Source organism: Delphinapterus leucas, unplaced genomic scaffold (genome assembly GCF_059928025.1).
Source record: "Delphinapterus leucas isolate spDelLeu-1000000601 "Yukka" unplaced genomic scaffold, BTC_Dleu_Yukka2 spDelLeu_asBTCV2_sq67, whole genome shotgun sequence".
NCBI lineage: Eukaryota > Metazoa > Chordata > Mammalia > Artiodactyla > Monodontidae > Delphinapterus > Delphinapterus leucas.
Genome location: NW_028322276.1, coordinates 180,644 through 195,720, shown reverse-complemented (window position 1 = coordinate 195,720; position 15,077 = coordinate 180,644). Strand labels below are relative to the sequence as shown.

General features: G+C 46.1%; 1 gene segment (V, D, J or C); it reads right to left on the bottom strand.

The window, feature by feature from the left end:
- Positions 1 to 1,219: 1,219 nt before the first annotated feature.
- On the bottom strand, positions 1,220 to 1,765 carry LOC149743821 (immunoglobulin heavy variable 3-23-like). The segment is given in 2 exon segments: positions 1,220 to 1,558; positions 1,663 to 1,765. Coding segments are annotated over 2 exon segments (363 nt in total).
- Positions 1,766 to 15,077: the final 13,312 nt, after the last annotated feature.

Here is a 15,077-nt window from a genome sequence, read left to right as displayed (position 1 = left end):
CCTAAATGGGGGAGAGCACCTTTCACATGGGAGGTTTATTTCTCATTTCAGGGTGATTTGGAGGAAATTCAGAGTGTCCCTGTAGTGGGCTCTGTCTTAAGTCACTTGGAGGCATATTTAGGGGTGGCCTACCCTGGATCCGAACACTCAAGGCCTCCTTTATTATTTTGTTTCTACATATGCACACCAAGCATGTGATGTAGGTATCGGTTTACCTGCATCTTACAGATGTGAAGCTAAACTGCAGCCTGGACTTGGCAGTGATGTGCTGGAGAGCACACATCAGGACACAGTGAGGCCTCCCGTCCAGGCCTGGGCGTCTCCACCCTGGTTATTTTTGCTCGTGCAGGGGTTCCTGGACGGAGGTGGGCCTGCATAGTGAGGCTGCAGGACTCTTCCTGGAAGGAGAAGCTGTGGGACTTTCCTGCATTTTAGTGCTCACGTAAGATGCTGTGGTGAAGAAAGGAGAATAGATTTGTTTTCAGCAGCTTCTGAAAATTCATGTTATTATCCACCTGACGCTAAACTTTCCCTGCCAACTACATATGTGTCTATTGGTAATAGCTGTGATGATGAATATTTGACATAAAATAAACTGCACAGTAGAAGAGGATGCAGGTCTCATATAAGCATATAGGGATTCTATTGGGCCTGGAAGCAAGGAGCACATGTAGAAACGCCCCCACCCATGTCCCCTCTAACTGGCATCTTTCCCAGCGACCCACTGAGGATCCGGGGCTGCTCAGCGCATTTATGCTTCTCATGCAAGAGGTTAGCAGGCAAGTCAACAGCCAGCATCCTGGCAGGGACAGCTGGTCTACAGTAGGGCAGGGCTGAGATATCACAATGAGGAAGGAAGAATATGTTTAACTCTTTATACATCCGCTGGAATAGTATTTAAAAGGGTCAATTTAGACAAGATTTAGACAAGGGAAAAGCTGAATATATATCTTTGAGTCTCTGCCTTTCTTATATGACATTTATTCCCCTATTTCAAAGTCTTTCTAATTGAGAGACTGAAAGTGCAAGTCAAGAACCATGGATGAGTCCAGAGAGGTTCCCCAGGGAAAACTGCTACATGGAGAGGAAACCCCAGACCCTTAGTGGAAAGCAGCCCTTAACTACCATCTGCACCTGCTCCTGGGGCTGAAACACACACTTGTATGTCCTGAGTGCCCCCTGCATCCCCCCTCCTGTCTCCCTGCAAGGAGGTTTGTGTCTGGGCTCACACTGACTTCCCCTCACTGTGTATCTTTCGCACAGTAATACACGGCCGTGTCCTCAGATCTCAGGCTGTTCATTTGCAGATACAGCGTGTTCTTGGAGTTGTCTCTGGAGATGGTGAATCGGCCCTTCACAGAGTCTGCATAGTATGTGTTACCACCACTACTACTAATAACTGAGATCCACTCCAGCCCCTTCCCTGGAGCCTGGCGGACCCAGCTCATGGCATAGCTACTGAAGGTGAATCCAGACGCTGCACAGGAGAGTCGCAGAGACCCCCCAGGCTGTACCAAGCCTCCGCCAGACTCCAGCAGGTGCACCTCACACTGGACACCTGCAAACACAGAGACATCCTGGTCAGGAGACTGTCACACATCCAGTGATTCCCTCACCCATATCCACTCACATCCTCAGTGTCTCTTGCTCTCCATAAATTACCTTGTAAAATAGCCACAAGGATAACCCAGCTCAGCCCAAAGTCCATGGTGAGTGCTCTGTCCTGAGCCCTGAATGGGGGCACGTTGGAATCCCAGGCTGGAGCTCCTCTCCCAGAGCTGCAGGGTCAGGGCTGGGGCTGCTTTATATCAACAGAGGAAGGACCCTATTTGCATGACCTTATAGTCTATAAGAGGCTATGTCGTTGAACGTCCTCCGAAAGGGCAGGGTCTCAGAACAGGTGTGAGAGTCTTGGATTTTGTGGTGTTGATAGCATCTGGGAAATATAACTTTCATTGTTTGATTGTTCCACAGTAAACACGTAGGACCCATATGTCATTTTACATATGCACACACATCCCGTGATGTAGCTGTCATTGTTACCCTCATATTAGGGGTGTAAACTACACCCAGAAGAATGGAGGGTGTGTGTAGTGTCCAAGGAGAAACATGGGGTGACCGTGAGGTCCAGCATCTGCACCTGAGCTCTGGGCCAGTCTGCTCCCTGGAACCCACTGGAGGACAGAGCTGGAGTTGCCGGGTGAGGTTTGCAAAAACCCCTTCTGTAATGAGCTCATGATGACTTTGCTCTATTCTAGTGTTTACCTAAAATATATGGAGAGGGTCAGGGTTGATGAGAAGTATTTTCAAGAGTCTCTTATGTTTCAGTATCTTCCCTTCACTCCTTACCTCCCAAGTCATGCATTTCTTTATTTGTAATTACTTTAATGAGTTTCTTGACATATAATAAAGCGCACACACTCAGAATGAACACTGTGATGAATACTGACGGAGGCATCAGCATTATCAGGAGAGAACAAATCAATTCCTCTCATTATTTTCAGTAGTTTCTGGGTTTCCTCCTTCCTGTCCCTTCTTATCTTCCATCCTGTCCCCACATCACCGTTGATCTTTCCTTGTTATCTCAGATTACTTTTCCTTTTCTAGAATTTATAAAAGTGGGATTATATTGTATGTATTCTTATTATTATGGCTTATTTTACTCAGCACAAATAGTTGTGAATACTATCATGTTATTGTGTGTATCAAGAATCCTGGTTTTAATAACAGGTTGCATTTAAAGAATGATCATAGCATGATTGGCTTATTTATTAAGCTGATGTGTGATATTGGAATTGTTTCCAGTTTCTGGGCGTTACAATAAAGCTGATACTCGTCTTGGAGATGTAGAGAGATGAGAACCTGAGAAAATGCTTCTTTTTTAATGTTCTTAAAACAACCTCAAAATGGGGCAAGTTGCACATTATCAAAATCTCACCATTATATCAGATAATTAGAGAACTAAGAGAGCAACAAATTTAAATCTTGGATAGACAAATGCTCACAGAATAGCAAAGACTAAGATTGTTAATGCTGCCATAGGCTGCTGAATGGAATAAAAACTACTACAAGATTAAACTAGAAACGGATGCCTTGAGGTCGAGTGTGGTTAGGGTGTAATAGTGTCCCAACGTCTCCTAAGTAACTACCTTGCCAGTGTCAGCGTGGTCCTGCTAAAGTGTGAGTCAGATGGTGTTACCTCTCTATCAACACAGGTGTGTCTTCCTACCTGGGACAGCTCAGGATTCCTGCCTGAGCTGTTAGGTCCTCCTGCATCCTCGGAAAGAGGACCTTGGCCCTGGACTTGGATCTGCACTGTTTCATAGCATCTCCGCTCACAGTGTGACCTTTGTCCCCTCATCCAGTCCCACTGTGCCATATATTTACCACATATGAAATGGTGAAATAGGATCACATGCGGAAATGAATAAGAATGTTCCGGGTGCTGACTGACGCACAAAACACTGCCACAACCCCTGACAGTTTACACTGACAGCAGCTCTTTACTTTGTTCACCGTCTCTGCTTAGGGAGGGCTTGGAGGAGAAGCCCACCCTGCCTCATGCAGGGTCGCTGTGAGAGGCTCAAGTTCAGCTGCAGGACCTGCTCCTGTGATGCACACTCACGTGTAAGGGAGGGTGACCCTGACTGTAGGCTGGGGGCTCAGCCTGGTCTGAGGGCTGGGCCTTGTGTCCACCTCGTGTGGACACTGCTTGGGCTCTGACATCCTTTCAGCAAGATGCCTGGGTCAGCTGAGCGGTCTCTGCATCAGAGCCCTTCCTCCCCGCAGTCACTTACACACCTAGACAGAGCTTAATGTAGGACCCCAACGTCATGCTCGTAATATTTACACAAGTGTCTTGATACTTAGAGCTCATCATAGACTTCCCATGAATTACTGTGGTCTCTTCATTTACAACTGAGAAAAAATGGAGGCCACAAATACATTCTTCCATAAATTAGCAGATAAATAATGAGCGATGTATCCATGCTATGAAATTGTATTCAGCAATCTAAATATTAAACAATTATACCATGAAAGGACATGAGGGAATCCTAAATGCATATTGCTAATTAAAAAATCGGTCTGAAAACGTTCAGTTTCATCTAGTTCACATTTGGGAAAAGGCAAGTCTATATATAAACCAATCAGATGAGCATTTAGCAGGAATTTGGAAGAAGATGTTTGATATGTGAAACATGGGCAATATTTAAGGACAGTGAAATTCTTCTCTATGAAATTGCAGTGGTGGAATCATTACACTCTGAATTCGTCAAAATATACACAGTAATAGGAGAACCTTTTTAGTATAAATATAAATTTCACTTAGTAGTTCAGAGACTGAAGGATGGAACGAGGCACACTGTAAAGATGATACCTCATATCATAGTGAATCTATGAATTAACATGGCTGAAGAAGGTGGGAAAGTAGGTTTTGACCTAAGTGACTTTGGAAATGAGTGGAGTCTAAAGGCTAAGTTCTAAGCCACTGCACATAAGCACTAGAGCCTCGTGGATAACGGTATTTCCATCAGGAGTCAGGCTAAGAATTCTGTTACTACTGTGCATGTGGAATTGAACAATTAGTAGCTGGATGGCATCGGTGGAGCCAGGTTTCTCACTGTTGGATGGAAAGTAACAGACAAGCAAGGTGGAAAGACTGGATTTAACCATGTGATATTGCACTAGGATCGGAGATGTAAGTATTGTCTCACATTTACCTTAACACAGGTCAGAAGGTGAGATACAGAGCTAGTTGCAGATGTGTGTGTGTATACGTGGGGTAGTGCACACAGATATATTTCCAAGGTCCTTTACCTTATAGGGTCTAGAGCTAATGCTCCCAGTAGACAAGACACAAGCATTAGTATCCTAATCCCCAATCTTCTGATTCCTATTACTATTCTCCAGAATGGGATCTGCAACTCAGCTGCGGCATGGCTAATTCTAGGGCCAGAGAAGAGAATACATATGATTATTCTGAAGATTCTTGTATCACCAGAAAATAAGGAACTTCACACAAATTGATGGGGACCCATAAAGGGGATACAGGAGACAATCTGAAAGAGCTCCTCCTGGGTGACAAGTGGTCAGAATTACAGAAGCAAAGAAAATGCCTTAGTATATAACCTTCACAGAAAATATGAAACAAATAACTTGATTCATACTTATATAAAGAGATTGAATAAATATATCTAATGGGGAAGGTAGGATAAATCTCCCTTAATGAATAACTTCAGGTACCTCATCATGGTCATCCTCCCTTCAGGAAGGTGAACTTAACCTTCCATCCCTGAAAGTGGCCTGGAGTATGGACATGGCAGAAATTATGGGTGCCCTTGAGTTACATGATGAATTTTTAGATATAATACACCAAACATCATTCATAATATAAATTTGTAATTTTTCTGTATCCATTAAAACTTCTGTTCTGAAAACAACAACATCAACAGTAACAATAACTTCACTGAGAAGGGAATTAAAGCACAGACTTGGAGAATGTGCTTTCTAGTATCATATTTATATGGACTTGTATCATGAATACACAGCAAATTAACAGCTCAACAACAGCAACAAAAAATGAAAATAATGTACACTGTGCCAGTGATTTGAAGATACTTACACATAGAAGAGATAAAGGTTTTAAAAGGAGTCTTCATTAAGGAAACATAAAATAACACGATGATGAAATACTGCTATTCACTTATTACAACAATTAAAGCACAGAATAATAAAAAAGTTAAATACTGGGGATGATGTAGAGCAAAAGGCCCCTCATCCGCTTGCTGGAAGGAATGCCAATGGCCGCCAATTGGAATATATTTGCCGTTTTCTTAGAGAGAAAACCAGACACTCACCAAGTGATTGAGGAGTGAGCTAGAAAAGTATTTACAAAAGTTTTAAAAATATTTATGTTAATACAAATAACTTCATACGGGTGCTTGTATCATCTTTACACATTCGAGCCTTTACCACTCCCTAAATATGGGTTATGTAGTCAGTTTTTATGGTTATTTTCCATACGATTAGGATATACTTGTTTCTGTTCCCTTTTATCTATCTCTCTGTTTTATCTAATTACCTATTATCAATCTAGATAACAAGGTGCAGGCAACACAGCCCACATGTTACAGCCAGGCCTGTGTGCCAACATTTCAAAATGTCCTCTGAGGAGAGAATGACTGCAGTGCTGTATGGACATCAATTTCCGAATATCAACATGACTCATACTATTCAAGTGAAAGGCATTGCATCAGACAGGACTGGAGAGGTTTTCAGGATGAGAGGAATTGGAAATCCATCTGATGGTGGAAAGCAGATTTAAAGTTCAACAGTAAAAATTATTTATGTCATTAAACGATTAAAAACTTGACAAGTAATAACAGAAAGTAGTAACCTAATCTTCAAATAAAGGTCTCATGAAGAAATATTTCTGTGCGGCTCTTCCAAAGATAGATGGGGAAACACAGACAAGCCTGAATCCATGAAAAGCGTCTCAAGTTTAGAAACAAGAAAGTTCCCTGGAATCACTGTGGATGAGGCTTTCAGGGGTGGCAGTGATCCAGTGGAGAAACCACAGGCTCTGAGAGAAAATCCCTCCATGACATCCTCTGCCCCTGCCCTGAAATGGGTCCTCTTGTTCCTGATGACCCTGAGTGCCCCCGGTGGTTGGTGCGGCCCCTGCAGGGAGGTTCCTGTCTGGACTCACCCTGACTTCTCACTGGGCCTCCTGGGACAGTAACACAGGGCTGTGTCCTAGGTCTGTGCCCTGAGCTGAGCTGCAGGGAAAACTAAATTTGTGGGAAAACTAAATTTGTGATGTGTCTCTGGAGGTGGAGAGTCATTTCTGGAGAGACAGCTTGTGTGCTGTGCTATTCCCAGAACCAAAGCACCCCGGTCACCCCAGCCCTTTCCCTGGGGGCTGAGGGATCTAGTCCCAGCAGTCAGCACTCTTTGGTTGGAGAATCCCGAAATAGGGCAGGTGAGGTAGAGGGTCTTCAATAGTCTTGGGCCCAACACTTGCACCTGCACCTGGGACAGGACACCTGGGGAAGGAAAAGTAATGTGGCACCCACTTCACAGACGTCACCCCATAATTCCACCTTCCTCAGACCCAGGAGATGCTCACAGCTGAGAGATGCCAGCAAGAGGAGGAATGACCCGAAGGATTTCATGTTCTTTTTCATTAAATCTTTGACTTTCAGAGAATTATGTCAGTGAAGGTGAGAACCCTGACTCTGCACAGCACAGGTGCTGTGCTTTCCCCTTGAGCCCAGGGTGTGATGTGCAGGTGGGAAGCATGTTTCCATATAAAGATGGTCATGGCTGGCCCCTCTCTGGGGCTCTGGAGGAGGGTGCTGGCTGAGGTCCATGGTGGACACAGCTTCTGTTCACTGACCACAGGTCCTGCCCTTCTAGAACAGGAGTGTTTGGACAAAGGAGAGTCAGAGGGCAGGTGTGTGACAGTAAACATATCAGGACTTCCTTGCCCTCCCAGGGTTTCACGTGGAAGCTTCCCAAGGGCACATCCGATCCTAACGCCTAGAGCCCGGCACCTCTCACTTTTCCTCTCGTGCCCTCCCGGCCGCCTCGGGCCCCCCGCTTTGCCCCCGCACACCTTCTCTGTTTCTGTGCTCTAACTCTGAGCTGCTTGTTAAACAGATGCTGTGCACTTTCTCATTAGTTACACACCAGCTTTACACACTTCATCACACTGTGTTGGCCTTTTCATACAAAGGTAGTGAACACAGTTCCATAGCACGTACTCTGTTATTTTCTTGCTCTATATCATAATTCTTCACCTCTCATCCTATGTTTACAACGCTTTACATAGCAATACCCCCACAAATTTTGGATTTACTTTAAAACGTCCTTCCTTAAAAATTCGAGTTTTGTTTGATAAGAAAAATTGCACTTTAATTTTGATCAATTTTTATATTATTCATTTCCAAGTTATACTCAAACCAATATAATTTGGACATTAATTTATCCAGAAATCATTTGTCATCTATTCTAAATTCTAAAGAATGTTATAATAGGCACATATATGTCTTTTTGGGTATGAACATCATGTCACCACTGAAGAATGGGTGATTTTTCCTTTACAATACGATACTTTTATTTCCATATACATCTGTCTGTTTCTATATCATTTGTGTACTAGTAGGTGGGTGCAGCCATTACAGAATAGCAGACTGAGTGGCTTAAACAACAGAAATATATTTCTCTCAGACCTGGATACTAGAAGTCTAAGATCAAGGTGTCAGCAGGTTTGGGTTCTTCTAAGTCCTTTCTCCTTTGTTTGCAGATGGACCTCTTCTCAATGAGTCCTCATCTAGTCTTCTCTCTCTCTCTGTGTGTGTGTGTGTGTGTGTTCATCCCTGGTTTATTTTTGTGTTCAACATTTCTCTCCTTAAGTGTGACAATGATCCCTGACCACATCTTAGGCAACAGGCTACTTGAAATGCTCTTCTCAACTAGTCTTGACCTGTGGGCTTCTGTGTTTGTATTTGCATGAGCAAGTATTGTCAAGAAACCACTACCTCAGATTAATATGAACTCCCTACCCTTGAACTCTGATCACCCTCAATATTTGATCAAATCCATCAAACCTCTTATCACACATGCGATATCTGATCACCCTGGTCTCCCTTTAGCAAGAATCCTTTTGAGTCTATGTAACCAGAATCCCCTTAGCCTATATTTCTTTTGTTAGTAATTTTCAATCCATTCCACCCCACCCTCTTCTTGGCCATAAGACCCCATTTGCCATGCTGCAGTTGGAATTAAGCTAAGTTTCCAAGGCTGCCTCAAATATGCAGCAGTGAGTTTTGTCTTCATTTTTTGCATGAGATTTATATTGGAAATATGAATATCAATCCCACAGCCCATGGCCACATGACTCATGCCTGAATGAAGCTGATCTGTCATGGATATTTTCTCCTAAGTCCATTTGTGCTTAGGGACGCTATACTGTTCTTCAGCCCTATGCCTAGGGGTACTTTAAACAATTGCCAAAAATCACAGGAAAGGGAAAAGCATGGCATTAGGTTGACCCCAGAAAGTGCTCATTTCCATGATGGTAGGTGAAACAAGAAAAGAAAGTGTCACCTTGACTGACCTCAGCTGGGAAAGTGTGTGTGTCTGTTTTGGGTGACTCAAAGAACCGGCCACATTGCAATTTTCCATGAATGAACACGAAATGACAGAAGTTATTTTAGGGTGCTAATAAAAGGTAGCAAGTAAGTGAATTTGCAGATATGGGATCTGTGACTAATGAGGATCATTGCATATGAAGTATTGGGACATTCTGACATTAGTGTCTATACCAATGCAAACAAGCTACAGAATTCAAACTGTGAAGGTTGACTGAAAGCAGGAGGGTGTTTCTCTTCCATCGACATGTACAAAAACAAAACTGAAATGAATAATGCTTAAAAATCTCATGTGCCTTCTCAGGATATTTACCAGTTTCGAGATTCAGACTCACAGGGAAAAAGATGGTGAGCCTCGGTGTTGTATTGAGATCCTTTGATAAAAAGAAAAATAAAGCAGAAAAAACAACTGTAACTGCTGAGCATTAAGTGTGTGTTTAAAATCAACCCTACTTCAATAAAAAAATAAAATTAAAAAATATATATGCACACACAATTTTGTGAGCATGACATAAACCACAACGATGAAACATTAGGAAATAGAAGAGGGTCTCTGGTGGAGCTCCTGGGCAGGAAGAGGAAAGCACAGGTTCTAACAAGAATCCCCTCCCAGCCCCCATCTGCACCTGCTCCTGGGGCTCAGCCCTGTACTTGTTGGGTCCTACGCGCCCCCTGGTGGTTACGTGCCTCCGCGCAGAGAGGTTTGTGTCTGGGCTCACACTGACTTCCCCTCACTGTGTCTCTCGCACAGTAATACACGGCTGTGTCCTCAGTTGTCAGGCTGCTCAGCGATAAATAGACTTGGCTCTTGGAGGTGATGCTGAGCCGCAACTTAAGAGTTGAGTTATACCACTCTCTCATTTCGTCCCAGAGAGAGTGGCATGGACATATATACACTACCAAATGTAAAATAGATAGCTAGTGGGAAGCAGCCGCATAGCACAGGGAAATCAGCTCGGTGCTTTGTGACCACCTAGAGGGGTGGGATAGGGAGGGAGGGAGGGAGGGAGACGCAAGAGGGAGGGGATATGGGGATATATGTATATGTATAGCCGATTCACTTTGTTATACAGCAGAAACTAACACACCATTGTGAAGCAATTATGCTCCAATAAAGATGTTAACAAAAAAAAAAGAGTTGAGTTATAGTCTGTACTTCGACTGCTCCACATGGTAGTAACCCACTCCTGCCCCTTTCCTGGAGGCTGGCGGGCCCAGGTTACACCATAGCTGGTTAATGAGAATCCAGAGACAGTGCAGGTGAGGGAGAGGGTCTGTGAGGGCTTCACCAGGCTGGGTCCCGACTCCTGCAGCTGCACCTGGGACAGGACACCTGTGGACAGAGAGAACCATGGTGACTCATGGGCTCAGATGCAGCTTCCCCATGTGTTCATGTCTGAATCCCTGAGACACTCACCTCTGGGAGCTGACACCAGAAAGAGGAAGAACCACAGCTGATTCATCTTCTTGTGGGTAAGATTAATGAATCCCAGAAAGTGTCTTCAAGTATGAGGAGATGCCTGAATTCAAATGTTTTTTAATCTTCTGACTTACATGGATATTTTCATGTGGGAGGGAACTTTATATAAAAAGTAAAAAGTAGTGAAAGGGGGCCCCTGTCTCTGGGGCTCCCCCTGTGAGGAGGGTGCTGACTGTGCCCTCAGAGAACTCAGCGCCCACCCGGGGTCCCCCTCACATTCCTGGGTGCCTCTTTGTCCAGGAATGAAACGATGCTTTAAGGCTGGTCAGGGAAACAGCTGTGGTCAAGGCTCAAGGCTCAATGGTAGATTTTGGGAAGAGACTTTAATCCCACGGAGGTACATATCTTCGCTTATCAAATCTCCACCTCACCTTCAGGGAGCTCCAAGTTGTCAGACACAAACTCTTATTTTTGGTTTTCCACATTAGCTCATGCTTATTTATTGGATATTCAAATGTTGGAAACAAAACATACATGTAATAACCAATTTGAATTCAGACAAATTTGTGTAAAATTCACTGTTCATCATAATTCACAAGACATTTACTGTCTGACTTAACTGGGGTGACCGATTCTTCACCGGAAACAGCTTAAATATTTTCAAGAGTTGTTCTGGAGGTGGATTTGTTCATTACAACTAACCACACAGGTAATTGTGTGGACAAGGTAGTCATTTCTGCTGACATGGTCATCTTTCCCAGCATTGCTGACTTGCCGAGTAGCCTGTCCTGCTTTTTCCCTGTGCACAACTGAGTGTCTGCAGGAACACCGCGAGCTTCAGGGCTCCTTCCTTGCGGGTGGACGTTGAGGAATCTCCAGGGCTACCAAGGTCTAAGAACAGACAGCTCCTGGAAGCTCGTCAGGACTCCAACATGCTGGGCAGGTGACCTGGTCACAGTGCACAGACTCGCTCCCTCTAGAAGTGTTCATTTCTAACTCTCCCTGTCACAGCCAGTGACATTGGAGCTCAGGGAACACAGTTCCCACCGCACTGGGTGAGAGAACATGCAAGATTTTTAGAAGTAAACCTTCACGTTGAATGGTTTGCAGAGTATGAGGGTGTCATGGTCAGAGGAAAGCCCCCACTTCAGGAAGCAGTTTCCCTTGAAATGTCCACCTGAGAGCAGCTTTCCCGAGTCCCTGGGACACTGAGTCCTGGGACTGTGCCTGAGGTCACATAAGTAAGGGGTGCTGGAGAGCAGAGCACAGCTCCATCCCATCTCGCTGTGGGCACTGAGGATGTGGCCTCACCACCTGCATTTCAGTCTGCAAGGATGTAAACTGGGGATCACGATAGTAACAGCATGTCTGAACTTCATAGTGGGTTTGCCATTAGTGTTGGATGTGTAATCAATGTCATCAGTGATGTTATCTCTCCTGGGAACCAGAAAGACCAATCCGAGTTCTCTTCTCTGACTGACACATTTGTACATGTAACCCTGGCTCCACTCCTTCACTGAGATGTCACACCTGCGGGTCTGGGGCAGATCAGCACTTCCTCAGCCCTGCGATATCACCTGCATATTTACTAATGTAGAACCTGCTGTTTATGAAAAGCCCTTTCCTCCATACTATTTCATGAACATATTCCCAAATGTACCCTATTGCTTCTAGCTTTTTCAATAATATTAATAGAGAAAACTAAATAATAACCTTACTGACTAAATGTAGATAATAAGAGAGTCCACTAAAGCAGGATGAGCAAGAGTCATAGGAAAAGTCAGGACCTGAAACGTGAGCTGATACACTGAGGGACAGGGGAGGGGAAGGGATGGCATCCAACACCTAGAACCAGGTGAGCCCATTATTCACCAGGTGGAATCAGAGCCTGCATTTAAACAGATACACTGGCATATGACATGGCCTTCATGAGCTAGTAGACTGGAGGAAACCCATACAAATTCCTGTTCACATAGAAGGAAATATAACCGGTATCTTTACGTTTCAGTGGCTGGGGATGTGTTGTTAGGGTCTCTTTACCCCTAGGCAAAATGAGTTAGGCCATAAGCACTAAAATGTTATTTTTCCTTTGTGGAGAAAATTGGAGGGAATTATGTCCGGAGACTGGATCATATGATAATGCTGGGGGGAATATCTATGAGAGACGCCCAATGGGTGATGGGAAAAAGAAGTGGTGAGATTTAAGTCATATTGCTTTGCAGGTTACCAGTGATGACACCAAGAGTTCCCCATCAGGGTGATGGGTGGGAGAATGACAGATAGTGGTGGGCTTCATGTTGAGCCCATGGACAGGTGCATCTGATGGTCTCTGTATTTCGCCTTATCAATGTTCCAGAGCATAAGCTCATAATGGGGTGTGGACTTCAAGAAAGTTTAAGCCAGATTGTTGAGGACATTTGTGGGCTTTGTTAGAATAATTGAGAAAAGAAGAAGCAGGAACTATACTTGGAAAAACAGTAGGGTGAGGGTGAGGGTCAGGGTTAGGGGTTAGGGTTAGGGTTAGAATTAGGGTACAGGTTAGGGTTAGGTTATGTGTTAGGGCACTGTTTAGGGTTAGGGCTAGGGATTGGATAGGAACCCCTTATCAGATATATATATTTTTCCCTTTTTTTTTTTTTTGGTACACGGGCCTCTCACTGTTGTGGCCTCTCCCGTTGCGGAGTGCAGGCTCCGGACGCGCAAGCTCAGCGGCCATGGCTCACGGGCCCAGCCGCTCCACGGCATGTGGGATCCTCCCGGATCGGGTCACGAACCCGTGTCCCCTGCATCGGCAGGTGGACTCTCAACCACTGCGCCACCAGGGAAGCTCTATTTAAAAAAATTTTTTTTTTAATGCCTGACATTGGAAGTTCTACATCTTGACTTTTGGGTGGTTGTTTTGTTTTTGTTATTGGACTATAGTTTATCATCATCATTTAACATATTTCAAACACACACAACACAGAATGTTGCATTGTACAGATGTAGTGGAACTCGGTGTATAGTGGATAGCTATGGACACACACACACTTTTTCCCCCCTGTTATTGTGGTAAGTCATGCTGAAATCCATGTCATCGTGACCGCAAGGGCATTTCCCCCAGTGTCTCCCACACACCCATTTGTTGTCTTTGGACGTTGTCACGGTCTATGCAGAGATAGATTTTTATTTCCATTTGTATGGGTTTGAGCGTATCAGCCTTTCCTTTCCAGCTCCTGGGCTTTCCCTGTACATTCGAAAGACTTCCTCTGTTCCAAAGTATGGAATGAAAACCGACTCATGCATTGTTGTTCTTTGAGCACTTGCTTGGTTTCGGTTTGCCAGTCCACGGCTTCCCTCCTTCGCAGGAGCCAGGATCTCGCTCTTGCACTCTGGGCAGCCCTTGCTGGCCACCAGGCCCCGCCGGCGTCTCCATGGAATTTTAACCACCTGGAAATCGCGTGGCTAGTGTTGTCTCCAAGGCGGCAGACGCCAGCCAATATGTTCCCAGCCTCCTCTCCCCGCCCCCGCTCCCCCTGTCTGCTGCCGGGGCCGGTTGTGCAGTGCTGTGCCATGCGAAACCGGGAGCTAAGTGCCACGAGGATGCCTCAGGGCTGGGGCGGACGCCCTCCACCCGCCCCGGGACAAGCTCTAGCTTTCGGGCGGCCAGCGCTGCGTCCTCTCTCCCGGGCTCTCGGGGTCTGTCCCGCTTACGTTCGCGCCGGTTGTCGGCCGCCCTCTGGCGGCCTCTTTTATATCGCCTCTTCCGTCTGGAGCTCTGGCGCCCTTGGCGATGGATGGGACGCGGCCTCCGAGCGTGAAGCGGAGTCCCGGGCGCCCGGCGAAGCTGCCGGGAGCTCTCCGGCTCACGCAGGGGCGTGGGCGCGTCATTCGCTCGCCGCGTTCTGGGCGCGCAGGCTCACTGGGGGTGGTCGCGCCGCGCTTCCGCCCGGACGTGGAGCCGCCTGGCCCGGCGTACTGGTACTCACCAGCGCCCCTTGGGCTGCAGGAGCCACCCCGCGATGGCCCGGCGCTGCGGGGAGGAAAGGGAGGGCGTCCTGCACCCACGCAGACGCCCGTGGCGCGGGTGTTCTTTGCCGACCTTATTAATTTCCCCACTCCCTCTACACTTCCTGCTCCAGAGGAGAAGGCCGACCGGTACGTGCTGAGGCCCGTGGAGTGTGGAATGGACGCAGTGGCGGGCATGCTTGAGTCCCGGTGGTTGGACTCTTTCTGATAGATTTTTCGGAGTCGCACGCAGGAGGTGGGGACCGCCCCGGGCCATGAGAGGTAACCTGGGTAGGGTGGCACGGGTCTGGGTGTTGTCCCTCTTGGGGCCCAGTCGTCGGAGGCGCGTCTGCAGAATTTTCCCAAGTCGCCATCGAGAGACATTGAGGGACCGGTACCTGCCAACTTGGGCGAACTGGAGAGGGCATGCCCCGTCCACTCTGCCCCTCATTCCTGGCACTCATCCCCCCGCCCCCCTTTGCTGCCACGCTACCCTGAGATGGCCGTGAGAGCTC